Genomic DNA, 26,813 nt, shown 5'->3' with positions numbered 1-26,813 from the left:
ACGGCAGATGGCATTGTTGCACTTTGCAGGTGTCTGCTGCAGACCAGAATGTAAGTCAATCACACTTTTCTCTGCAAAGAGGATATCGACAATTTAAATGATCTGATATAATAATAAACTCTTTCCTCTGTGTGTGTGTGTGTGTGTGTGTGTGTGTGTGTGTGTGTGTGTGTGTGTGTGTGTGTGTGTGTGTGTGTGTGTGTCTTTTAACAAATAGATCTTTTATGCCCTCAAAGTTTCTGGTTATTGTGTGAAACATTCAGGCTCTTTTAAAAATGCATTGATTTGGGCATTGAATCAGACAGTTGGTGTAGATAGACTATGGAAAATTAAAACAAAAAAATCTGTTAGTCACTTGTGCTGCAAAAACTCAAAATGCTGCGCTCAGGACTTATTTCCAAAATTGTTACAAAGAAAAAACGTGTCAAAATTCAAGTTGAAATTATTACATTAATATTGGAATAGAACTGTGAAATAATGCCTTTGGTTCTTTGTTGAGACAAAAACAAAAACAAAGTTCCGCAGTGCTTTATTTTGGAAGTGGTAACAGGAAATCATGGATTCGGTATTGTGTCCAGCTTGACTGCTGTAGCTGAGTGGTCGGGGTTGGTCAGTATTGACAGGGGGGCAGCATGAGACACTTCTCTGCGCGGATCATGCAAGCATGGGGATATTTGGAGGAAAAATCAGTTTGACAGATCACTCACAGAGAAGGTAAGGCACAAGTCTCTGCTTCTACAAAGTTTGGCTTCCAGACACTGGGAACCGTCCAGACATGACATATTGTTGTGGTTTTATGAGGCTTCACTTGAATGCGGTCTTGTGAAATGTCTCCCCATCTCAGGATGTAATGCTATTTTGTCCTTGTGAAAAGGAAAAAAAATAAAAAAAATAAAAAAATATATATATATATAGCAATGCAGTAGACGTGAAAAGTCAATAGACTGTGGGAATATTGTGGTAAATGTAAGTCGTATACAAAAAAACATCTTTGAGATGTCTGTGAATTCAACGTTGATCAAAACAGCTACACTCTAAGTTCCCAACAGAAATATTATAGGACTTTATCACCATAAAGCAGAATAAGGTCACTGTACCACTGGTTCCGCTTCAGACATTCTAAAAGTTCTTATAGCACAATATTAAAGGAATATCACTCTCTTTTTTTCTGTGTGGGGTAACGCATATCATTGAGGATGAATGCAGGTTGAAGGAAGGTCACACCCAGAGCTGGCCTGTTGCCTGCTTCTACAGTTGCAATTCTAAATAGCATATGAATAGAAACAGAAACAGAAGAAGACTAGAGTAGAATAGAATGGAGTGTTGCTGTGATTATCTCTACTAATATGATCACAGCAGATGGCCGATGAGTCCTTGGCCAACATAAGGTACAGTAGCCTACAGTGAGTCAACACAGTGATAAAGGTGACCGGTATGTGACAGTAAAGATGGACAATATTGCAGTGATTTAGTTCCTCTACTGGAAACTGACAGTGTTTCCTTTAATTAGCAGAACTCTGAGACTCCGGTTTTATCCAAAAACCACTCAAAATGATGAACATTAAAAAAGATGCTAAAACATATCTCCCCTACAGACTTATGCAGTTCGATAAACTAACAAACAGTGGGCAAATCAAACAGCGGGGCTGCACTCCAATGACTGTTTATCCATCCATTATCCATTTATCCATTTATCCATTTATCCATTTGACATTCTGTCCATTTCCAAGGCATCAACACAGAGGATCACAATGTAGGGTATATGGAGGGAAAGACACACAAATCTACCTTGAACCTGTTCCTAGCCTGGATTCACTGACAACTGCTTCGTTATTTTCCCCAAGAATTTGCATTTTTCCTTGGTGATTTTCATTCACTTTGACATGCACATTAGCAATCACCAGTAAACCCCTACAGACTTGCAGGAGTTGCTCTCTTCATAAATGTAATATCTTGTCTTGCTGTGCCTGATACATACAGAAAAGGAGACCTATATATACTGTTTATATGTATACTTATTCTTATTCTTCAGTTGTCACTCTGTATAATGGATTGTAACTCACTGATATTATTCTAATACCATCCTCAGCCTTGTACTTGCCTCTGCAAAATTTGCCAGGCAGCTTTTATTTCACCACCATAGGCTATTTCCATGTTTGCTTTGTGTGCTTTGTCTATAATTAGCTCAGTTTGAGTGGAGTGTCTTCAGGAATACCCTTTAACCCCTCTGCTTAGTGTTGCCAAGTTGTAATCCTCACACCCAGGACGTCGATCCCAGACCAGCTCCTTTTTTGACTTTTGAATACCTCAGAATGATTCCTGGACTCTACAGTCTGACTCTGCATTTGCCCGTGGGAACGGGCAGATGCACCCTCACCCCACTAGTGTCCCAGTATGTCTTTGGCTGGAACAGCCTGCTCTTGCCAGGCAGCTATCAGTGTATTAATAGGTGTAGTGGCTGGTACTTTGGTCCCAACCCCCAACTCACTCTTCAGTTCTCACCCATTTCATAACACAAACAAGCCAACAAGAAAATCTTACGTGCAGCTCCTTTAAGGGATTCAAAACTGCTTTAACAATGGGAACCATTTTGCTGATCAAAATTTTGAATTGCATCCCATTTTTCTACAATGAGGAAATGTGGGGCAGTTATTTTTGTGACAATTCAAGAAAGCGAGATGAAGGCAGAGCACGACACAGTTTTTTTATTCTCAGGGGGAAAGTAAGGAAAGTGAGATGAAATTAATTAAGATGAAAAAAGAATTTCAGCGTAGACGCTTTGTTGGTGAATGTGATGTCAGGCTGATCATATCTGAGAACTGTGTCAGGGTGTGCTCGCACCCACACTGACTCATAGGTGGGGGAGACTTCAAAGGCTGACATGGTTATTACTGTATTAGTGCCAATTTTCTTCTTCCTCACCACAGCCTACAGGTTTCAATTGTCAGCTGTCTGGTGGGAAATATTGCACTGGGTTGGCTAGAGAAGTTATGGAGATGGGGGGTTGATTATATTGTGGTTTGACCATTGTGTCTAGGGAGCCATGCCTCTCTTCTCTGGTCTGTACCGCCTGTGCAGCTTTTACAGCCCTGGGGACAAAAAATACAAACGAAAAATAAAACTACACCACATGGCATAGCTCCAAGCTGGAGGAGCTATTTTTGGGTCCAGCTATGGGAAAATAACCAAGTCCAAAATCACTCATACATGGACAGCTCATTTGCTGTAAATCCTTGTGCTGCTGGTGTGCTGACTTTCCCAAGTGATTTACGGGATCAGATTTGTGAAGAGCCCACTTTCCACAGAACTTAAGAAATGCTGGACTTTAACAATGGGGAAGATGTGTGCTCATTTATAGTGGAAAACGGGTACAGAACCCCGGAACCAAATGAGAGATGTTCAAAAATGTAACACTATATCCTCTGAAGATCAACTCATGTTCCAGACATGTACGTCTCTTTAAAGTTTAACTGGGAGACTGGGTCCAAAACATTTGTTCTTTGCAGTCGTGATGCATCCCTTCTTATTCAGTCATCCCCTGCCTGCCAGTTTAAGTACCCTGTCTGACCTGTAATTGAACTTCTTTGTGGTCAGTGCATAACAGGATCTTGTGTGTTGACAGGTTTTTGGCTCACACTGTGCCACATACTTAGTTAGCACACATTTTTTAATGTGTGTTGCATTTCAAAGAAGCTGCCCATAAAGATGCATTATGCAATATTTTAAATATTACCATGGAATCATTTAGGAATGCATATAATGTGAGATGTATTGACCATAGTGTGGAACCTAGAGACAACTATTACCCAACTCTCAAAGTCTACGGTACTTTTTAACCTTTTGCTGGTGAAGAAAGTCAAACATCTGGAGAAGAAATCTTTTTCTTTTATCGTACAATAAAGTGATTACAAAAGAAGCGTAGACAATTACAGGGACACATAAACAGCCCAAAGAATATATACAAAGCAAGATAAAGGTAAAAATACAAATTAAAAGGGACAAAAACAAATTGGAATACAATATGAATTCAATTCAAACGTGAGAGCTGAGAGTTTGATGTGTAACCCAGAGACCCTTCGGAGGGCAATTGGTCATCCTAGTCAACAGCATTTTATTCCATTTCCCCGTTTTTTGATTGTTTTAGTTATTATAGGTTATGGCTCTGGAGATCACTAGCACCTACCCATCATGCAGCAACAATCAAACACCTAGAGAAGCAATCTAAACCCAAATGCTTTTCTCAAAACTTCCTTGAGGCCAACCAAAAGTCCTCATGGCCTCCCCGAACTCCTCCCACACTCAGGTTTTTGCATCTGTGACCGTTGCAGCTGCAGCCCTTTTGGCCTGTCGGCCCCTGTCTGCTGCTTCAGGAGACCCTTGGGCCAGCCAGACCCGAAAGGCCTCCTTCTTCAGCTTGACAGCTTCCCTCACAGCCGTGTCGATCAGCAGGTTCTTTGTTTCCGTCATGACAAGCACAGATGACCACTTCTCCTGACAGCCATGTCCACAATGGAGGATTTGAACAAGGCCCACTCCGAATCCATGTCCCCAGCTTCCCCAGGGATGTATGTGTAGTTCTTTCGGAGGCGGAAGTTAAAGACCCTATGGACAGGGGTCTCGGAATTCCCAGTTCATACTCACTACATGTTTGCAGATCAGATGATACAACCACAAAGTCGATCAATGATTTTAGGTCTAAGGTTTTCTGGTACCAAGTACACCTAGGAACCACCCTATGCTTGTACATACTGTTTGTTATGGCCATTCAATAGTTAGCAGAGAAGTCTAACAACAAAACACCCCTCAGCTTCAGATCAGGCAGCCCGCTCCTGTCAATCACCCCCCTCCAGGTTTCTCTAACGTTGCCCACATGAACACTTAAGCTCCTCAGTAGAACTGTAGAGTCCCCAGGTGGTGACCTTTCCAGGACCCCACACATAGACTCCAAGAAGGCCGGATATTCCGAACTGTTGTTAGGTGCCTAAGCACAGACAACATTTAAAACCTTCCTCTTAGTGACTTTTATTTGCATTGAAGCGACCCCCTCATTATCCGGGGAGAAAACACTCGTGAGTATCCCCACACCCACCTACATACATACACAGTATGTCCAAGCATACCGTATGTGTATGTTATTATAGTTGACACTGCACTGCTGAATGATATGTTTCTCACAGCACATTCGTCAAACACATGATGGCTTAATTCCATTTAGTTTCTCCAGTTCTAGGGTCCTGATATTATGCATGCTAGATGTCAGGCTTCCCGGGACACTTCATGTAATGTAGCCATCATTAATGTTGTTAGTTTCACCTGTGCTTTTGCTTCAACGATGAGTCAAAATGTCCGCTTGGAGAAACCGCTATTCTATAGCATGTACTTTTTTATCAGTAATGGTATCTTAGACAATAAAAACATGATACAAAAAATTGAAAGCCTTTGTAAATTAGTTATTCTTTACTATGGAAGTTATTCAGAAAGCCTCTAAAACAGTTAGATTTTTACTTTATATTAAATTTTGCAAAATTTGTGCCTCTGTGGTTTGATGTTTGCATCCTCTTCTGGCCATTAAAAGAGTTTTGGGATGTTTCAGTTTCAGTGAAAGCTGTTACTTGTGTTACCTCAGTGCACATAGTCAGCAGCACCATCATCGGATTAGAACTGCTATGATTAGTCTGTTAATCAATTAGTCAATCAACAGAAAATTAATTGAATAACCACTTAAGCATTTTTCAAGCAAATGTGGCAAAAAAAAAAAGTTCCAGCCACTCAAATGTGAATTTTTTTTTTTAATTCTGTAGTAATGAACTGTCTTGCCTTTCAATGTCTAACAGTGACTTTGTGTTTTCATATTTAAAGGCTATGAAGATGTTAGCTGCGTAGCCCTCGGTATGAATGTCCCTTCCTTGTCCTTTTGTGTACGTGTAACAATGGTTTATTTATAACGTGTTGGGCTGTTTAAACGTGGAGAGGGGAGTGAAGGGAGGAAGTGGTTGCAGGATGACAGAGGAAGATAAAAGCCTCCTCCTCAACCTTCATCCTTCCTCCACCTCCCCTCACACACAGGCAGACATACACACATACTCTTGGGGTTTTTTGCTTCTCTGTGATTCTCTGGATCCCCCGCTGGAATACAAATAAATAGGAATAATATATGGGCAGATGAACACAGACATGAACCAACAGACACACACTTCCTTGCTCCCTGGATAGCTACAAGAAGTTCTGAAAGTTTGACCTATAAGACAGTCAGCCAGAGCAGCTTACCAGAGGGAACTGAATTTATTGTCAGTGCTGAATCTTAAAGTAACTCTGACTGAACTAAATGAGAAATTACCAAGTAGATGAGAAACACATGCAAAGAAAGATGTGGCTGAATGAGCCAAAATCACTTTATTTACCTGCTTTCTCATCTGGAACATGATCTGAAATTAGCACTGAGAGATAGAATTGAACTGAAGTAGCTTTTATACATGGTGTAAGGGTACACCACCTCTTAGATCGTACATAATTAAATGAGGCACACTTATAGTGTACGAGGGGAAACTGTTAAAGTACATTTACTCAAGTACTGTACTAAGACTAAGTACAGTTTTGAAGTGCTTGTACTTTCCTTGAATTTTTCTGTTTTATGCTATTCTGATATTTCAGATGGGAAAGTTGTATTTCTTACTCCACTGCATATTTGACAGTTACTAGTTACTTTTCAGATTTTACAGGGAAAAAAAAAACATAAGTTTCTAAAAATACTATACTGTAAATGGTTAATGATTAAACCAGTGCTTCCCAACCTTTTTGGCTTGTGACACTAAAGCATTGTCTAACGGGGGCTCCATGATTTGGATGTCTTTGAGTTGTTAGCAGTTCCACAGCAGAGTATTTGCCCCTCTAAACTTCTCAGATGATTTATTTTTAAGACTCTGTCCATACTCCAGAAAATTAATACTACATTTTGTAGCAGAACTTTTTCTTCTTCCTTTTCTTTCCAATCCCATTCATCATCCCCCCAGATTTATTTTGTGGCCCTTGTGCCAGACCCCTAGGTTAGGAACCATTGGCCTAAACTGACTTACTGTATATAAAGTAGATGAACAAGCTCCACCCCAAGCAGCTACATCAATAAAATGCTACTTATACATTGTTGCATCAGTATTAACCATCTAATACTGCATATTGAAGAATATATCAGTCATTGGGGGACATTTTTCTGCAGAACCAGTACTTTTACTTTTGATACTTTATGTACATTTTGTCGATGATAACTCAGTACTTTGAATGCAGGACTTTTCTTTTTATGCAGTATTTTTATATTTTTTAATTAGTGCTTTCATTTAAGTAAAGTATCTGAATATGATCTTAATCGAACACTGATATGATACAGCATACAAAATATTAGCAGATTAATCGATGAATGAGAATAATCGATAGGTGCAGCCCTAGTTTGTGTCAGTCTGCAGAGGGTTGAAATGTAAATTATTTTTACTCACAACAATGGCTGTTTACTACATGATAATAACCACGCCTCGGTTATAATTTACCAGCCGTTTCACAGCGTCACTGTGAGAAGTTCCAAGGTTAAGCCACTGTTTCTCATTCTTGGCCAGCTCTGGAGTCACCGGCTGTGTATTTTTGCTCCTCTTTGGTTCTCCCTGGTGTTGCGTGTCTGGTAATTTGTCTTATCTCTGTCAAACAGTCCCATCTGCATCACAACACTCTATGACTGTCATGTGAGTCATATTTGTGTAAGTTATCTTAAAATACCATAACCGAACTCTAAAATTACATTTTCTCTTTTGTTGTTGACAGCAGCAGAAGAATCCGGTCAGCTATGTTTTCTTAAGGCTGTTAATTTGTGCTAAACAGTTTTGTCTTTGTTTGTTTGGGTTTTTTTTTTTTTAAAGCTTTTAGTCCTGGCTTTTGTTCTTTTCTCCCTTAATCATAAATTATGTCTAAGATTTTCTCAAATTAAGTGCAGTACATCCCCAAAGCAATGCATTAAATTACTGCATTTGTTAAGACAAATATACATTTCCCAATAGCTAATATACAATATTCCACCCTGAAAAATGCAAGCCTGAACATGGTAAGAAGTCTGCAATGGCAAAACACACATTAATAGTTTAATTTTAGTAGTAAAGGCCTTCTTTTGAATTTGTGCTGCTCATACCTCAAGCAATAATGACCTCTAGGGTTGCGGTAACATCCTGTTTTACATCACAGCAGCATCTGCAGTCCATTTCACTTTGTGCAAGGGCTAATAAACCGAAATCTGTTGTAAAACACCAATATTTGGATTTCCCATCATCCCATCTGATTACCCATGGCCCCATGAGAGCAGTATGACTCTTACAGTGAGGTCCACGGATGTGGATTGCTGCCATTCTCTAAAAGAACTTGGATCAAGAAGACCGGGGTTTTAAAAATGATATAATTCTACACTAAGGGTCATTAAACAGAAAATTCACACTAAAACAGATACAGTAGATTTTTATAAAAGATGTTTGAGTTAAGAGCTGTCCGCCATTTTGCAACATTTAACAATCTCATAGGAAGAAATCCACTGTAGGAGTGCAAAGATACCAGTTTTTCCACAACAGTTACCTCAAAAGACCAGAATGCAATAAGGCCATGAGGCATACTGTGCTGTGTCCCTTACATTTCCCCCCACTGGAAAGCTTTGTTCTGCTTTTCCCACCTATACAGAAGTCGAATGCACTGTGCTGTACGTCCGACCTCTAAAGGGAAAATTAACATTCCTTGGAAGGGATCTGAAAGCATTCTGGGAAATGTAAGAGATCATAATTGAACAAGAGAGAGAGGCAGTTTGAAAAAAAGCTTGTGTAGAAAAAAATGACAGCAGTTCATCAGTAAATAACTCGGAGAATAGATCAGATTTTGCAATGTGGTGATATTGAAACACTGGAAGGAGATGAAAGTGTGGCACGCTGGCCAAGACCACACATGAGGACTGTTGTTTTAACTAGATACCTCATAGCCAGGAAAGCTATTTCTAAATTGTTGTCTGTTGCCAGGTGTGGCTAGTCTACTGTATGTCCGATGGCTTAGTGTGCCTCAGATGAGTTATTGAGAGGTACAGTTTCTATCAGATAAAATATACTGTATGTTAGTATGTTCTGGCCACTAATAGACATACCGTACATACTGTATTTATTTCCTACCTCTCAGGAAGAACATGCTGCACTAAGAAAGGGAGACATTTCTGGAGCCACTCTTTCTTTATTTTTAACCTGTAGTTTATTGACAAATCCTAAGAAATATAAAGTATATTTCTGGTGTGCAGAAGCCAATGAGGCCAGTTAAGAAGCACTGATATACTGTGTACAAACTATTAAGCCTTACTCCTGTTTCCAATAAATAGGCAGACATTTAATTCTTTGTGAACTGTGTCAGAACCTCCACTTCCTTGCCATAAGCCTTTGTGAAGTAGAAGTTTAGCACAGTCACAGGAAGCTGTTTTTTAATGTTTGCACACAGCCTGGCAGCGTTTTTAGTGCATTTTTGTATGCTTCCAAAACTAATAGGACAGTTCTATCACTGGGATTATTATGTGTAAGTTGCAAGGTGTGTAATTCATGCATTCAAAAGACACATTAATCACAAACATGACTTACCTTGAGCAACTTGGTTGCCAAGAGACACTGCTGCAGGCTGATGTGGGTCTTTGAAGGCCGATACATGTGTTGATATTTTTATGATTAAATCTGCCAGTACTTGATGACTTTGTTCTGTATTCTGTTGTGTTATTATGAGTTTGAGTCTCCTACACATAGTGTACTCGTGGCTCAGTGTTGTTTCAACAGCTGTTACCAGACATGCAAACCACACATTCCAGTTTGACAATGACTGCTCTCAGACCACCGAAACATTACACTGGAGAAAGAAATCAGGACTCCTTTAAAGGAATACTATGAGCTATTGGAAGATTTATCAACTAACATAGACAGCAACAATTACCCATGCTTCATTTGTAGCTCATTGGCTGTGGTGCTGTTTTTTGTTATTATAGTGAGAAAGGGAAGGAACTTTTACAAGCTCTGTGCAACTAAATATAGCTGTGTTTGAAAAATTACAAACAAAAAATACAGAAAAATACTAAACCAACATTCTCAGTTTGCAATATACAATCAAAATGTTTGTTAGTGTCAACACATCCCATGAAAAGGCCACAACAAACAATGTGTCAGTTTCTCTCTCATTACTTTCTGTCTTCCTTAGCCTGTCTGTGGCATTCAGCCCAGGGCCCTTTCATTCCTGCTGAACATGTAAATTCATAAAAATTAGTCATGAATAGATACTTTAATTTTTTAAACAGGCTCTGTAATTTCCTAGAACAACTAGGCACTCTATTTTTTTTTTCTTTTTTAGAAAACGTTACTCAATTAAAAGTAAATAATACATTTTTTGTGGATTATTTTTTCCATGGATTTGGTGAACTTGTGAGTATTTTTATGGCAGCAGGACGGCGTATGTGGGATTGAATCACAGTGTGGCTCTTTATTGTGTTTTAAATCATTTTTGGAGAACAGTGGAGCTCCTTGGCTCAGAGGAATAAGATATATCAGGCTTTGGATACACAGGCCTTACTTGATAGCAGCACTAATTTATTGTGAGGTTTGGTCTTTTACTAGGATTTGTTGATAATAAAGAAAAAATATTGAATATAAACAGACATGTTATGACATATTCACATTACAACGGAAAAACTTGTGCTTGTGTTGGCACAGTATTTACCATTCTGGAACTCCCGTTGGTGCTGTACCAAATTGCTCCACCTTAGCTACAGTGCTAATGTCGCTAGACAGTGTTTTTCTGTAACTATCCTGGTATATCTGGCTGCTTCTGCTCCTTGATATATCGTCAAGGGAATATCGTTTTTGTCTTGTCTCAATATGAGGCCAATTTGTTATTGTACAGTTCTGGAGACTCCAAAAAAATAGTAGGCTAGTTTTTCATCCATCTTTCAGTTCATTTCAGAATACGCCTTAATCTTTTAAATTAAACTCGGCTACATCAACTATTTCACCTATTGCCTAGTCAAAAGGCCCCAGAAGAAAGACAGAAACAACTTTCTTAAAGGTCGTTAACATTTGGAGTTATTTTCCAGAACTGAGCTGAACAACAAGATAATCTCAACAAATCCTGATCTATTCCATAAATGAAAGCCAGAGTGTCTGGGAAGCATACGGGGTACACAAAGACTCAACATGAAACAGAGTGACCGAGATAAATGTTGACAGATGACAGTGTAGGAAGAGAAAAAACAGAGGAGGCAGAGACAGGTTGGGAGGAAAAAACTGTCAAAGAGCGAGTGTGTGTGTGTGTGTGTGTGTGTGTGTGTGTGTTTGCGTGTGTTTGCGTGTGCTTGTTTGACCCTATTTCACACTCCTCTTTTTCCTCATGACAGAATGTCTGGACACAAAAAAAGTAAAGAGGGTTCAGACACAGATAAAAGACACACTTCGCCGTATACAAACACATCCCTTCAAATCAACTTGCTCGAATATGCGCATAAATTTAGTCTATGTAAAGTTGGCTTTAATTTATTGACATTTAAAACTCAAATATTATCATAGTTAGAACTGTTTGCAAGACGTTTTAATTTCGCTGTGATTTTGGAGAGTGTCTCTGCACCTTCCTCACTTGATATTGACAGTGTACTTCTTAGTGTACTTATGTCTCGTGCTCTCACTCACCTCAATTAATTATTAGAGGTGATGACCCTGGGACAAAAAGACAAAGGCAGTGACAAGGGCAACAGCCTTTCAGTTTTATTGTTACCAGAAAGCAAAGAACCTAAAGTATTTGGCCAAAGTTCGCAGATAAATTGTATGCACTGTTCCTTGGTGACAATGGCATACAGCGAGCACTGCCAAGGTATTATAATATGAGAGTCTGTGTGTCCTTGGATGTACAAACTCCTGATTGGGAACAATACATTGCTAGAATCAACTGTACTGTGTACATAACAGGTAGAAAGTTATTCATTGTTTGGTTGGTATTGAATAGAATTGTAATTATAAAGGAATGTCTGTCGGTGTTTGTGAGCGTGTCTGTGTATGGTTGTCGTCGCCTACAGAAAGTCAAACTGCAATCCAAGGGAAAAGATGTCACAGTGTTGTGTGAAATGCAAAATTCAGCAGTGAGTGCTCAGCAGCGAAGATGAGGACAAATTTATGAAAGAATAACATCCTTTGGATTATCTTTGGTCTTACCTGCATTCATAAAAGTCTTTAAACGCTTTAATATTTTTTCCTTGGGTGTTTCAAATTATCGACGGCTGCCAAATCGTACAGCTGTGTTGAAAAAGATCAAATCAAAGGCTTATTTGCACCAGGCAGTAGAGAGAATTTGAATGATTTTTAAGCTGGTGTGGCTCTTTTGTCAAATAAAGCTCGAAGGACAGGCAATACAAACTGCAGGGTTTGCAATGTGACTTCTGGTGCAGTGGATTTAGGGGGTAGGTTTAGGGGGTAGGTTTAGAGCGTTGTATTCTTTGTGTGAGAGAGATAAGGAAACAAGGAGAAAAAAGAAGTAGAGGCACAAAGGTAAGATCTGTAATGTTTCTAATGCTAAGGGCCCTTAAGTAATCTAGCAATGACCAGGAAGAGTAACAATTTATGGGTCTCTGACATAGACACTGATCACTTTGCCACTTCTGTCAGATAAACAGAAGTCAGAGATAGTTGTAAACATGCAGGAACATTAGATCTTAGCAGAGTCAACAATATCAAAACCTTTTTGAAGTGGTAAAGCAAGCTGCAGCACCAAGCAGAATGAAATGAATAGTTCGACATTTTGGGATATACGCTTATTTGCTTTTGGCAGAGAGTTAAATGAGAAGATACAATACCGCTCTCATGTCTAACGATTAAATATGTAATTGCAGCCAGAGCTTAGCTTTTCAAAAAGACTGTAAATGAGGATACAGCTAGCCTCACAGCACCTCTAAAGCTTTGTATATAACATGTTATGTCGCATTTCTTTAATCCATACAAAAAATTAAGTGTCAAATCAACAATTTGTAATGAACAAGCTACAACATGGCGTTTTGAAATATTTAGGAGGGCTGTTATACAGACATTGTTATCTTTGGACTGAGGCAGGCTAGCTGTTTCCCCCTGTTGCCAGTCTTTATGCTAAGCTGAAACAACCGACTGCTGGCTATATTTTCATATTTAATAGTCAGACATAAGAGTGGAACTTCTCATCTAACTCCACAAGAATGCGAGTAAACATATTTCTCAAATTGTAAAAATTCTGATTCAACATGATTTTCCACCATTCACAGCTCGTACTTACATGTTTTATCATGGTAGCTAGCGGAATACACACCTTCGGTTTGTTCTTTGTCCACTTTTGGTCGGTAAATTCCTGTAGCACATAAGCTAACAGCTTGTTAAACCATTATGTATATCTTCTTTTCTTTTTCTATGCGTGTTTATAATTAAGGTTTGTCATTGTTAAATGCATCTTTGGCAGAACAAGGCATAGCTGTTTCCTCCCGATTCCACTTTTGCTAAGCTAATGTTAGGCTAAACACGTCGGGAGCTACAGTCTCTCATAGACAGAACTGAAGTACTGACCTTCTCATCTCGGTAAGACGGCAAAAAACAAATTTCCCAAAATGTAGAGCATCCTTTAAACTTTTTTAACGACATAGTGATAGTTGTCAAAAGTTTACATTGACTGTTAAAAATACAGAAATATGTATATTTTATGTGCATCTGAAATTTGTGCCACTTTTTGTGCCTTTCCAGTATCAAAGCATGAGTCACTGCAGATAGTTACTGACAGCTTAGGTACACATAAATATTAAATTCTTGAACACTGAGAAGTTATTTGCTGCAAATGTTTTAATAATTACCTTTGTTTCTTGGGGTGAGTCAAAAGAGCCTACTTCTGTACAACCTTTGCACATTGCTCCCTTTGTTTATGAGCCTTTACAAAAAAATCAATGAACATTATGCATTAAAGTATGCTTAAAATGCTCACTGAAACGTAATTAATTAAAATGCTCACTTTTGTTAAATCTGGGCTATGTCTCGTTTTTCCCTATATAAGCTCATCAACAATCATAACACTCAAATGCGCATCTCTTGCTGCATTTGAACAAGTAGAGCTGGTACAAAGAAAACAAAAAGGAGAAAAAAACAAAGAATGAAGAATGGTTTTTTGTACCGGAAACCCGGACACCCCTGATGTACATTTCCCGCATTCCTTCCTCTTTTATTTCTCCATTTCTATTTCCTTTACTCTCAACAATCAAAATTTTTTTTTTTTTTTTTTTTTTTTGAGAGTCATTTGCCCTTATGCCGAGTATTTCTTTCACCCTTGTTTTGCTCAAGAGGAAGCTCTAAAGGGAACTTGTTGCCCTTTTGCCCAAAAACGATAATAAACACACATCTGTTTCTTTGACCCTGAGTGGACAGGGGAGAGGAATGACTGCTGGAGCATGAACTTCCTGTCCTGATAGATGAGAAAATACACATACTGTAAAAAAAAACATGCTTATAAAACCATGCAGTCACACATGCACATTGGAATCCAAATTACAATAGTGTATGTACAGAATACTTTGTTTCCCAAATGCTTTTACAGTCTGGTGCTGTTTATTCTGCTTCATCTTCCCAGATCCCTCTTTAAGAACTATAGTTTTAGAATAAATTACAGCTCTTCTTCACATGTATTGACATATGATTGCTTAGCAAATTGGCATAAAAATGTCGAATAAATGCACTGTCCTTGTCCGTGTTTCCCTTTTAGAGACATGTGGAGAACCCTAACACTCTCATTGACCGTTGCCCTGGTGCTGGGCACAGAGGTGAGTACGGCTGTGTATGTCTGTATATACATAGCCTTCTCTTTTTCACACCTTAATTGTTGGAAGTACTGTCTATGTAATATAATATTTGAGTCTAAAAAGAAAAAGATAAGGCACAGGAGCATGGGCATTGACTTAATATAGGTGTTTGTAGATTAATTTTCCAATTGTCATACCTCTAATATACCTTATGTGTTTTTTTTGTTGACTTCACTACCCAGGTTTCCCAGTCTGAGGATGTGGGGTCCATGGTGGCTGTCGAAAAGGCAGTACATGGGGAGCAGGAGAACTTCAGCGACATATCCGCCGTACTAGGAAAGTCCCGACACCAGATTCTGGCTGCTCAGTTTGAGTGCTACTTGAAGATAATCCACGATCCGCCACATACAGAAGAAGGTGATAAGATTGTACCTATTGTTCAGTTCATTCACAGTTCAATTGATAACAGCCGTTCAACTGGTAGTGATGATTCATTAAAGTTACGACCGTGTTCTGTTTCTGGCAGATGGCAGATAAATGTTAATCACAACTTTTTACTTCTTAGTTTCAGTGCTTAGGCAGTTTTACTAGGGTCATTTTCTCTGTAAAGGTAAACTCTTATAATACAAGTAAAAAAACTGAATCACAGGATATCCTTTTAAAACGAATCCATTTCCATTTTCATAGCTTTGCCGTTAATTCTATGGGCTCCTATTTTATCACTACTGTCGTGGATCCACAATGAAGATATGAATAAAAAGAAGCAAAAGTATGACTTTCAGCCATTGGTTTTCATGAGACAAAGAACAAAAAACATTCTTTTGAATATTTAATATTTTGTGGAAAATCCTTTCTTATGTGATTTTTTTTTTTGGTGAAATCATCAATAAATGCCATTGTGCCAGTTCCATTGGCAGCATACATACATACCACAGCATACACGGCAGCATACATGCCCAAACCAAAACAGAAGCACCCCCATGTTTGACAGATGAGGTGGAGGCTTTGGGTCAGGAGCTGTTCCTTTTTTCTTCCACACCTTCACATCAATTCACAGAGGTTGTTTTTTCTTTCATTAGTCCATAGAACTTATAAATATAAAAAATATTTCCGGAGGAATTAATAAATGCTTTTACTTCATTAGTAAGATACTGCTTACTACAATGATTAGTTAATGTCATTAAAGGTTTATGTCTACTTAAAGCTATGTGTAAAATTCTTAGCCATGCAATGTCATTCTGTCGATCGATGACTTTTGTCCAGACTGAAATCTATCTAAACCACTATTCCATTGACTTACTTCCCCTCCTGTGAAATTTTGTGGAGACATTCATGCTCTCGAGAGGATGAAGTCTGCTAATTTTGTTGATTCCCTGACTTTTCATTCAGCACCACTATGAGGTTGAAATTTTTATTTTTTAGTGAGATGTCCTGACTACTATTGAATGGACTTGCATGAAATTTGGTATAGCCAATTATGTTCGCTCAGGATGAACTGTAATAACTCTGGTTAACCATTTGTACATTTGCCAGACCAACCAGTCGGTCTTCATCTTTGCAGTCTCTTATCATGTAAAACCAAAAAACACAGTTCAAAAACACACACCTTTGTGTCGCCTGTCAAAGTCAGTTTTCGGGGGCGGAATGGGCCCATTGTTGCCCCTTGTGGCCGATGGGGGAAAAATCACCCACTACGACTGCTGTTCACGCCAATCTTTAAGTATCAGTGGTGTTTTCCACCTTCTGGCTTCAGGGGCCAGTAATGAGCGCATTAGAGTTAGGTGCACCACAATGGAGCAGAAAAGATGCCACACTAAATAGCATACTTAGACAAAAAGCAGTATTTTTTGGTTTTACAAGAGAAAAGATTTCAAAGTTGAAGGATGAAGGACTAACTGATAAGTACAGGTCAGTACATAACAAAATGAAGAAATTCTATACATGTTATTAAATAATGCATGTGCTGATAATTTCTTTATGACATGCAGATTTAGATATATGCATTGCTGGTTGTCCTGCTTAGTTACAATTTCCAGTATGTGCACACACCAAGAGAGAGAGAGAGGGGAAGTGAGTCTGAAAGAAAGGAAGCTTGCCCTTTGTCTCTTTACCAGTGCCTGTTATTCCTGCTCAAAACTTCACTGACTTTGAAATGTTATTTTGTGCACCATTTCCCAACATGCCACTGTGCAGCCTGGTACCGCCAGGTTTCCGTCCATTGTTGACCATCTTTGTACAGGCTAGCTGTGGTAAGACACATAGTTTATATAAGTGTAACACCATTTATGTTGAGTACATAATTTATGATTCATTCAGTCAGGGAGAGTATTAAAAATTGAAAAAAGTTCCCTACCTTTATGGTTTTCTGTTGACATGTGAGCCACTGACAGCACAGACTCATTACACAGCACATTTAAGTTTATGTGTTGAGTGATAATACATTACGGTAGTGTTCAGTTTTGGCTAGGTTGTTTCTCAAACGTTCTTTTAAAATTGTTTCTTTTTAACAATACATAAATGAAATACTATAGTATAATAGTATAGAGTATAGTAGGAAGTGTAGTGGTCTTACATATGCACACGCACACACACACACACTCACTCATGCGCACACACACGCACACACACACACACACACACACACACACACACACACACACACACAAACACACACACACACTACATATGCAACTTTGAAACCGGTCACTGGTTTTAATGCTGTGTTAATGTTGTCAGTCTAATTCACATACCTTCTCACTTCAGATATCAACAAACCTCTTCAAATTCCTGCTGCCCCTAATCATTTAAATGTTATACTAATACTAAAGGTGATGTAGTCATGTAGTATATGTGTGACATTATTTTTGAGGAAGTTCATATTTTATATAATATAACAGCTTTTACTTTTGCTGTTCTAAACCTGCAGTGGCTGAAACATCTTTTGTTGGAGGAATCCCCTGCCACCTATGGGATGCCCTTTATGTTTTATTTGATTTAAATAGAAGAAGAAGCGGATGGTACGCGTGAGCAGGGATATTGTCGCTTCAATTGCTGAACAGAGAAACAGCATCACCTACAGAAACTTAGACAAAAAACACATGATGGGTTTCGGTGCCTCACTTGTGCACACATCACTTTGAAACTAGTGATGTATGCACAATTGGAAGAAGGTTATAGAGTGCTCTTTTACATCCCTTTATTTCTAGCCCTCTACCTGCTTGGGACTTCAGATGATAGAGTAGCCTTATTTAAGGCTGCACATGTAGCAAAGCAGTATTACATTAAAGTTTCATTTAAAAAGCCAACACAAGAGCCAGAAGGCTTCATAATTAAAATTCTTGTTTGTGTTATTCTTTTTGCCCGTCATACACACATCATGTCAAGTATCTGTAAGCTCTCCAATTTAAATGTCATGTCTGTACTGCCTCCTGTAGGTACTTACTGTAACCGTACGTGGGATGGCTGGCTGTGCTGGGGGGATTCAGCTCCAGGGACAGTCATGCAGATGTGTCCTGAATACTTTCACGACTTTGACCCTGCTGGTGAGGTCTTAACACGCATGCACAAACGCATAAATACAGACACATATGCAGTCTAGACTGTAAGTATTTGGACAGTGCATCTTGTGCATCTTGACTTCTCTTGTCTTATTTTGACTTTGGGTTTTTTTGCTGTTTGTATCATTGCATAAATAAATAAATGAACTAATGGTCTCACAAATGCACTGATACAGAAACATATGCAAATTATAGTTAGAGTTTATAGTGAACTTTTCCTTGTCTATGTGGCACCTGAATCAAACTGTAAAGGATGTTTGTGTAAATTATAATGTTGTCTTCAACAGAGAAGGTTACCAAAGTGTGTAATCCTGATGGCCAGTGGTTCCATCATCCAGAGAGCAATCGGGTCTGGACTAACTACACCCAGTGTCAGGCCTACACCAAAGACAAACTCAAGGTAAAACACAATGAAGTGAAAGTACTGTGTATGAGAGGGTTTCAATGGTTTAACCATGTTTGAAACAGTTAATTCAGTCTCTGTCAGTTTGACTCCTTTGACCAAATTAGAGTAATGTTATTTATTGGAATCAGAAAACCAAAAAACAAGGCTCTTTGTCCTCTTTCTAATGGACTTGAAATAATGCCCTTCAAGTGCAGTTAAGCGTAGTACCATTGCACCATTTGCTTAATATTCCTGCATTAATGACAATTTTTAACAACATGGGTTGATTTGCACTAAACCCTAGAGTGTGAACTGTGAAAGGACGAAATTCAAAGTGCAACATTGCACCTTTTTTTGGTGTGATTTTTAAATGTAATCTGAACCGACTACAGGAAATAACACCAGAGGGGTTTATGACAGATGTTGATATCTGATAGAAGTTACACGACACGTGCTTGGACAGCTGAGCATAACATGCCCTCATGAAAGCCTGAGGGCAAACCGCATGCTGAACTCACTCATGTGGTCTGAAATGGCATGAACACTGGAGACTGTAATCTGCCGTAAACACGCTGGGTCCACCATGCTTAGCTACAGTTACAGTTCACCACGTGGAGTCAGATTTCTTTAAAAGTTCCAAACTGTCAAAATCTCTGTGGGGTCGAGGGTTAGCATTTGACTTTAATTCACATGGCCTGATTCACCTGTAACTGGGCGGTGTCATAATATCATTATGAAAAGAGGTACAATAAATTTTATCCTAACTACGTTGAGCTAATCAAAGTGCAAGGTTCAAAATACTGCTGCTAATTATTTTATGTTCTTAAGGTCTTGTCTGTTTGGCGTTGCTTTTTTTTTTTCTTCTATGAAATGGTTCTATACTGTATGATCAAATTTGGAGACGCCAGACGTAACTGTTAGCATCACAGGAAAACTCCTGAACTCTTTGAAACTTCGAAACAGATATTGAGATTCCTGCACATCCTACTTTCTTTCCCCCGCTTTACTTCTTTGGAATTCAAACTCAGCATCTAACACACAGAATTGTGTCTCAGTGGAGTTTGGATTTAAATGTAAATGTACTATGAACCTTTTTGATGTTGACCTCTAGTTTGTGTTCTAGGATTGTTTTAATTCACCTCATGTCTACGGGAACAGTCTATAATTACCTAAATATGCAAGTCATTTAGGACTTGTTCCACTTGGATGGTGGCGAAGCTCGCAGCCCATCCACACAACTATGTCTAAGCCCCTGGACACTGTTCAATGAATCTCAATTATTTACCATGCCATTTGGCCATCAATGACTATTTTTTTTCAGTGTAACTAAATCCACGGCAATTCAGGGGACACTTTTCCCAAATATTCTCTCTCCAGATGTTTGCTTTCTTCTGTGCTTTTGACAACATACTGTATGGAGACTATGCAAACACTCTACCTGCTTTCCTGTGCTGGTTTAGATCTTGAACTTAAAATATAACCTTCTTAATTGGTAAATTTAAGTGGTGAATTTATCCCTGTTTATCATAATTAAACAGTTTTTTTCCGCCTGCAGTTTGCCATCAGTCTCTACTACCTGGCCATGGTGGGTCATGGTCTGTCTGTTGTTTCCCTGATTATCTGTCTGATCATCTTCTCCTACTTCAAGTGAGTCAAGTGAGAGTTTTCCTCTGTCTGGTCTGACTGAACTATTTCTACAGTCTTCATATATGGATTTACTTACTTTTTCTTTCCTATTTGTTTCCTGTAGAGATTCAGTGTGTATAAGATGGCTTAGAAATGGTATAAGCTACTTGTACTGCGGCCAACATATGGCAACAATATTGACCTTTTATATCATAATTTCACCTTGTATGGTCAGTGTTCCCATTAATATGATCTTTGTGTGTTTTAACCCACATGTACTGTACAACTGACCAATACTAAGCTGGGTATCAGTGATTCTAATGAAATATTTTGATCTAATTCCACATGCATCAATATGTTTATATGTTATAAGGAAACTTTTTATTAGTCATGCTGAAAGCAGATGAAAATGATACAGATCTTATTTCATTTTTAATGATTGTATAATAACTTTACAAAAGCATAGTAGTATAAGCATTTAAAAATCAAGAGTTAAACCTTAACCGATAAACTATTCCTTCTCTCTCTTTGTCTCTATCTTTAAGGAGTCTTAGCTGCCAGAGAATCTCCCTCCACAAGAACATGTTTCTGTCCTTCATCTTGAACTCCATTGTTACTATAATGTGGCTCTCACTCAATGTGGCCAATACCCAAGCCATAGGTGCCAGCAACCCTGTGAGCCACTGAGTTATATTTCATCACACTGAATGAATTTCTGTTCACTTACCTAATTTCCCCATGTTAAAAAATTTCCTAATTTAACTTAATGGTATGCTCAGTAGGCATTATAATCCATAGCTTTGTGCATTACTCAATCTCTAGGTGTTTTTTTTTTTCACTACAGTCTTCATCGGTTAAAATCTGCTTCTAATTCATCATGACACATTTGAAGTGCAGTGTTACTATTCCCTGTCCATCAGGTGAGCTGTAAGATCCTGGCTGTGCTGACTCAGTATACATCTACTTCCAATTACTTCTGGATGCTGTGTGAAGGCATCTACCTCCACACGCTCATCATAGTGGCCGTGTTTGTCGGGGAACAGCAGCTCTTCTGGTACTACGTCCTGGGATGGGGTGAGTCAGGAGGATCTGTAATTTCACTGCCACTTCCAGCCCTTCTCTTGGGGTGTTTCAGTGTAAGCTGCTTCCATCTTGTGGTCATGTCCATATAAAACAGCATATAGGCCTGTAATTGCAGATGGCCTGGAAAATTCAAACAATGTCTGCAAAGACAAGATTTAAGTACCAAAGTGCATGAAGATATGCTGCCAGCAGATTACACAGATGATTTTATTACATATAACTTTTCTTACAATACAGTCATTAGATAAATCTGGAGGAATTGCATTAATAGAGTTCCATTACGGCTTCATTTTGTAGGCAACTCTCTGATTCTGAGCCTGAAAAGTAACTACATTGTTACTGGTACAGTAACTGAAAAGTTTGTGGCTTCTGCTTTCTTGAACTCAAAATATATACAGCAACTTGCTGTATATATTTTGAGTAAATTACTCAAAGGAATAGTTTGACATTTTGGGAAATGTAATTACTTGCTTAGTTGTCAAGAGCTGGATGTGTGAATCGCCACCAATATGAAGCTACGGGCAGCAGCCGGTTAGCTTAGATTAGCACAAAGACTGGAAACAGCGGCAAACAGTTAGCCTGGGTCCGAATATAACAAAACTCACCTAACAGCACCTCTAAAGCTCACTGATTAACATGTTATATCTTGTTTGTTTAATCCGTTTAATCACTTACATGTAAAATTCTCAATTTGCCAATTTACCAGGGGTTACAGCCAGCAGTTTAGCAATGAACACGTTATATCTCGTTTGTTTAATCTGTACAAAAACCAAAGTATGAAAACAACAACACAGAAATCCTAACAAACCACAAATTGATGGTTTTACATGGGGGTTTTTGTACAGTTTAAACATACAAGATACAGTCTAACATGTTAATGAGTGAGTTATAGAGGTGATGGTGGGTGGATTTTGTTTAAGATTTCACATCATGTTTAAACAATGTGATACAAGTGCAGACGCCTCTGTAGAGATTCAGGAGGTCAGTCTAATCTTTCTGTCTGTGTTTCTGTTCTTTATCCTAAGGTTTTCCCATCATTCCTGCCCTGACGTACGCTGTGGCTCGCGGGCTCTTCTTTAACGACAAGTAAGCTTTAGCTACCATAATTATCCATGCAGATGTCACCGGTGTAGTTAAACCTGCTGCATGTTTCCTGTGCTGAAGCTCAAGTCCAGATCAAGACCCGGAATGTTACAGCATGGAGCCTTGTGTAACGTAACTACAGGCCAGGGTTTCTCCCTCTTTTACTCTGTTGGATGACTTTTAGGCTGAGAGCAATGGAAAGATACTGATTTGCCTCATCAGGTGGAATTTCTCCGAACCCTTTGTTCGGATGATTCAGGCTGATTCAGGCTTTCACTAAGCCCTCGGGCCTTTTTATTTCAATGTGAATTTGAATGCTCACAGGAATGGTGTCACTAATTTCATTTCCTGCTTTCCTGCTCTGTAGGTGTTGGATCAGCTCACACACTCACCTGCTCTACATCATCCATGGGCCCATTCAAGCTGCACTCTTGGTGAGTAATTATTAAAAGGATAATATACGTATGTATATACATATTAGGTAGTCCCTGACTTCACATACGATTACTACTAAATTGTCAGATGAGAGTCAGTTGATATATACTAAGGTACACTGCTTTCAGTCTCTCGGCCAGTTTCCAATTTATTGTCTTTATTGGCCGGTTTTCATCAGAGACAAAATTACAAACCAGAATTGATATTAATTTTGCCACTGAAATGTAAAGGAAATACTTTTGACTTTTAATTGCGGTGCCTGTATGTGATCTGTGTAACTTTGTTAATGATTGAACAGAGGCACAAAATGCACTATTGTTTAATTTTTTGGTGCAAGTAAGCAGACTTCAAAAGGAACTTATGAAGTTGTTTTTGACGCTTAAATTCAATGTTATGTTTGCCTTCAAGTGCTTAAACTCATATTTATTGCCATGGAAATGACAACAAAAACTCATCGAAATGACAATGTGCTTTTTCTTCATTTAAATACCATGCAGAGCAACCGAGTAGCCTTTACACCGTACTTATGCCGTACCTACGGCATCCAGTCTACACAGAGGTATAAACTGACCATAGCAGGAAAAGAGGTTATAGGAGAAACCTTCATGGGCTCCTTATTTGAAGGTGTTGTTATAGTGCAACCATCAGGGCAGTCAATGTAATTCTAATGTGAAAAGAAGTTCCTTCCCTTCAAGTTTAATCAAGTCAAATGCATCAGTAATATTAACAGATTTCTATCTCTGTCTCTCATCCACCCATCCATCTGACCGCCCACCCACCATCACTCTCTCCAGGTGAACTTCTTCTTTCTCCTGAACATCGTCCGAGTTCTGATCACCAAGCTGAAGGAGACCCACTGCGCTGAGTCCACGGCCTACATGAAGGCAGTGAGAGCCACCCTCATCCTCATCCCTCTGCTGGGAGTCCAGTTCATCCTTTTCCCCTGGCGGCCAGAGGGACGCATCAGCCGCGCCATCTATGATTTCTTCGTAAATATCTTCTGCCACTTCCAGGTACAGTAAAGAATAAACTGCACATTAGAGTTTGAACAAAGTGCTGATGCTGCTACCTGCCACAGAGTCCCATTCAAACCATTGCTGTGTTAAACAAACTCCTATGGTGAAGTTAGCTCTAGCCAGTTTTACACCAATAACCTAAGTTGTTCTTATGAATATACGATTTTACATTTTCTGTTCCTAACACAGCTGGTGTTTGCCATAAAAGCTTTTCAGAATATTAAGCACTATGAAGCCCATTTTCATTCAGCAACAACATCAAACTAAAGAGTACTTTCACTACATTTCAAAGCATGACAGAGCCACGTTCTGCTCTTGGATTTGAATAAGCAAGTGCTATTTGGTTTCTTGCCTTTGGAAATCGAACATACAGCTGAATCTTGTGATAGTCAGTTTCACTTTCACAAGAGCTAGAGAGGAAGGAAGGAAGGAAGCTATACCTCACCCATGGCTCATGTTTCTAAAATAAAGCTGAGTGATTTTACCGATTAATTTATATATATTATTTACAGATAATCTCACTGACATCTGTTTCTGTATTAATATTTAATCTATGTCACATTACTTTGCAGGGACTCCTGGTGGCAATTATATTCTGTTTCTGCAATGCTGAGGTATGTTAGGACTATCATATTGCATGTTTCAAAGATAATATAAACTGCTCAAAACTAACACAGACTTCAGGCAGATCAGTTGTTTTGACCCACATAATGTAAAATGTTGTGTTATATACTTCATGTAATCTCAGTAAAAACTAGAATAAACTAAACTCTAAAACTAGAGCAAAATTTTAATGACATTTATTTAGAAGAGAGATAAAATATTGACTATTTTTATTTAAATACTCTTTTGACTGTCATTGTTGACGTCCAGGCCCAGGCAGCACTGCAGAGGAAGTGGGAGCAGCAGAAGTTTGCCTGGGGCAAAACTGGCTGGGGAGAAACACCCATCACCAGCAACCACTTTAACTACCACACCAACTCCTCCATCACCGAAACCAGCCGTGCCACCATCAGCTTGGAGCAGCCTGCTGCTGCGCCCTCTGAGCAGAAGGAAAAGAGCCACTTCCTGTCCAAGGTGCAGCAGAAAGCCAACGGGCAGCAAAAGGAACAACAATACTTGCAGCAATGGGGAGGTGGACATGCTCAACAAGCTGGAGACCACTGACATCTAACTGGATGAAGCACGGAGGTGACACGGAAAGACTGAGGCTGCAGGAAACAGAGAGGTTACAGGTAAATGTTCACAATAAAGGTTAACTGATGGGGCAGTGTTTTGTACTGTATGTATTTCAGTCATTTTTTGTCTTCTAGAGAAAGGTGTAAATCCCAAACGTGCCACCTTGATATCACAGAGGCAGAGCTGTATGTTTGTGTAACCTGTCGCCTTATGAAGCCTCTGAATGCTTTCCCGTACCCCACTGTGACCAATGAATGTCATAGCCCACTGATGTGATCAAAGAAATTCTTTTACATGCTTTTATCAAAGAAAGATAATCCTCACTGTCCCATGGAAAGCCAGGATCCCCATTTCAGCTGTTTTTCAGAGAATTAAAACTACAGCACACTGAGAATCAGTGTTGCAACTAAAGCAACGCAGTAATAGTTCACATTTTGATTCAGATTTCCTGTTGATATTCAACAGAAATAAGATTTACTCTCAGTCAGAGGAAGTGTGCGGTTGCCAACGTGCTTAAAGTTTTGAACATACACTACTGTATTTGTAGAACAGTACGGACTAAATAGAGGAGTAAAGACCTGAATCTGACGTTTTTACATTTGTTTTACCATATAATAATGTATAAGACTACATAGAAATGTATCATTTCTGCTGAAACAGGGTGTAACAGAAAACCAAGATAATAACTGAACTGTAATAACTGAACAGCACAGTAGCTAAAGCAAAGGAGCTGCTGTATATCAAGGTCAAGGCTGGTTGGTAAAATACCCACAGCTTGCCTTGGATAATGCTGAAATGTATTTATTGATTTTTATCAGCTCTGTAATTGAAAAATATCTTTCCTCATCTGACTATATATATATATATATATATATATATATATATATAATGTTGTATGTAATGTACAGATAGGTGACAATTTAAAGGAAAAACCTGAATAAATGAGTGGAGAAACAGGATGATAATGCCCCCATCCATAGGGCATGAAGGGTTTGACGAGTATGAAAAGGAAGTGAATCATATGCTGTGGCCCTCACAGTCACCAAATATCAACCCAGTTGAACACCTCTGGGAGATTTTGGACCAAAGTGTTAGACAGCGCCCTCCACCACCATCATCAAAACACCAAATGAGGGAATAACTTTTGGAAGAATGGCGTCCATCCCTCCAGTAGAGCTCCAGAGACTTGGAGAATAAATGCCAAGGAGCACTGAAGCTGTTCTGGTGTTTCGTGGTGGCCCAACACCCAACTGAGAAACTTTACGTGGTTTTTCCTTTAATTTGTCACCTGTCTGCATGTATCAATAACATTTTTCCAAAGTATAACATCCTGGCTACATGAAAGGTTAACATGTATGTAAAGTAGTCTGCAGTTAATTCTTGCCTGATCTGATGAAAACTGATTTACTTCCTGGAACTACAGTACATTATGTGCTAAACATTATGGGTTATAACTCTTCTAATTCAAACTAGGAGCTGAGCTTTGAGTGCAGGAGAATTACTAGTGCAGAGATAATGGAAATATGGAGTGTAGCAATAATTTTAGTCATGTTGAATCTCAGTCATTCTCCTCACTCACTCCATTAACAATGCCATGGGTCAGGGCATTTTGGCAAAAACATAGCACA

The 26,813-nt window shown here is 38.9% G+C and overlaps 1 protein-coding gene across 1 annotated transcript; it reads left to right on the top strand.

The window, feature by feature from the left end:
* Positions 1 to 587: 587 nt before the first annotated feature.
* Positions 588 to 26,337, top strand: LOC120803943 (calcitonin gene-related peptide type 1 receptor-like). The gene is given in 14 exon segments (XM_040152991.1): positions 588 to 714; positions 14,785 to 14,842; positions 15,064 to 15,238; positions 18,256 to 18,363; positions 18,666 to 18,778; positions 20,319 to 20,410; positions 20,935 to 21,064; positions 21,310 to 21,463; positions 22,498 to 22,558; positions 22,923 to 22,989; positions 23,785 to 24,003; positions 24,579 to 24,620; positions 24,880 to 25,107; positions 25,109 to 26,337. Coding segments are annotated over 14 exon segments (1,569 nt in total). The 5' UTR covers positions 588 to 664; the 3' UTR covers positions 25,181 to 26,337.
* Positions 26,338 to 26,813: the final 476 nt, after the last annotated feature.

Source organism: Xiphias gladius, chromosome 18 (genome assembly GCF_016859285.1).
Source record: "Xiphias gladius isolate SHS-SW01 ecotype Sanya breed wild chromosome 18, ASM1685928v1, whole genome shotgun sequence".
Lineage (NCBI taxonomy): Eukaryota > Metazoa > Chordata > Actinopteri > Istiophoriformes > Xiphiidae > Xiphias > Xiphias gladius.
This window is presented reverse-complemented; position numbering and strand designations above follow the sequence as displayed.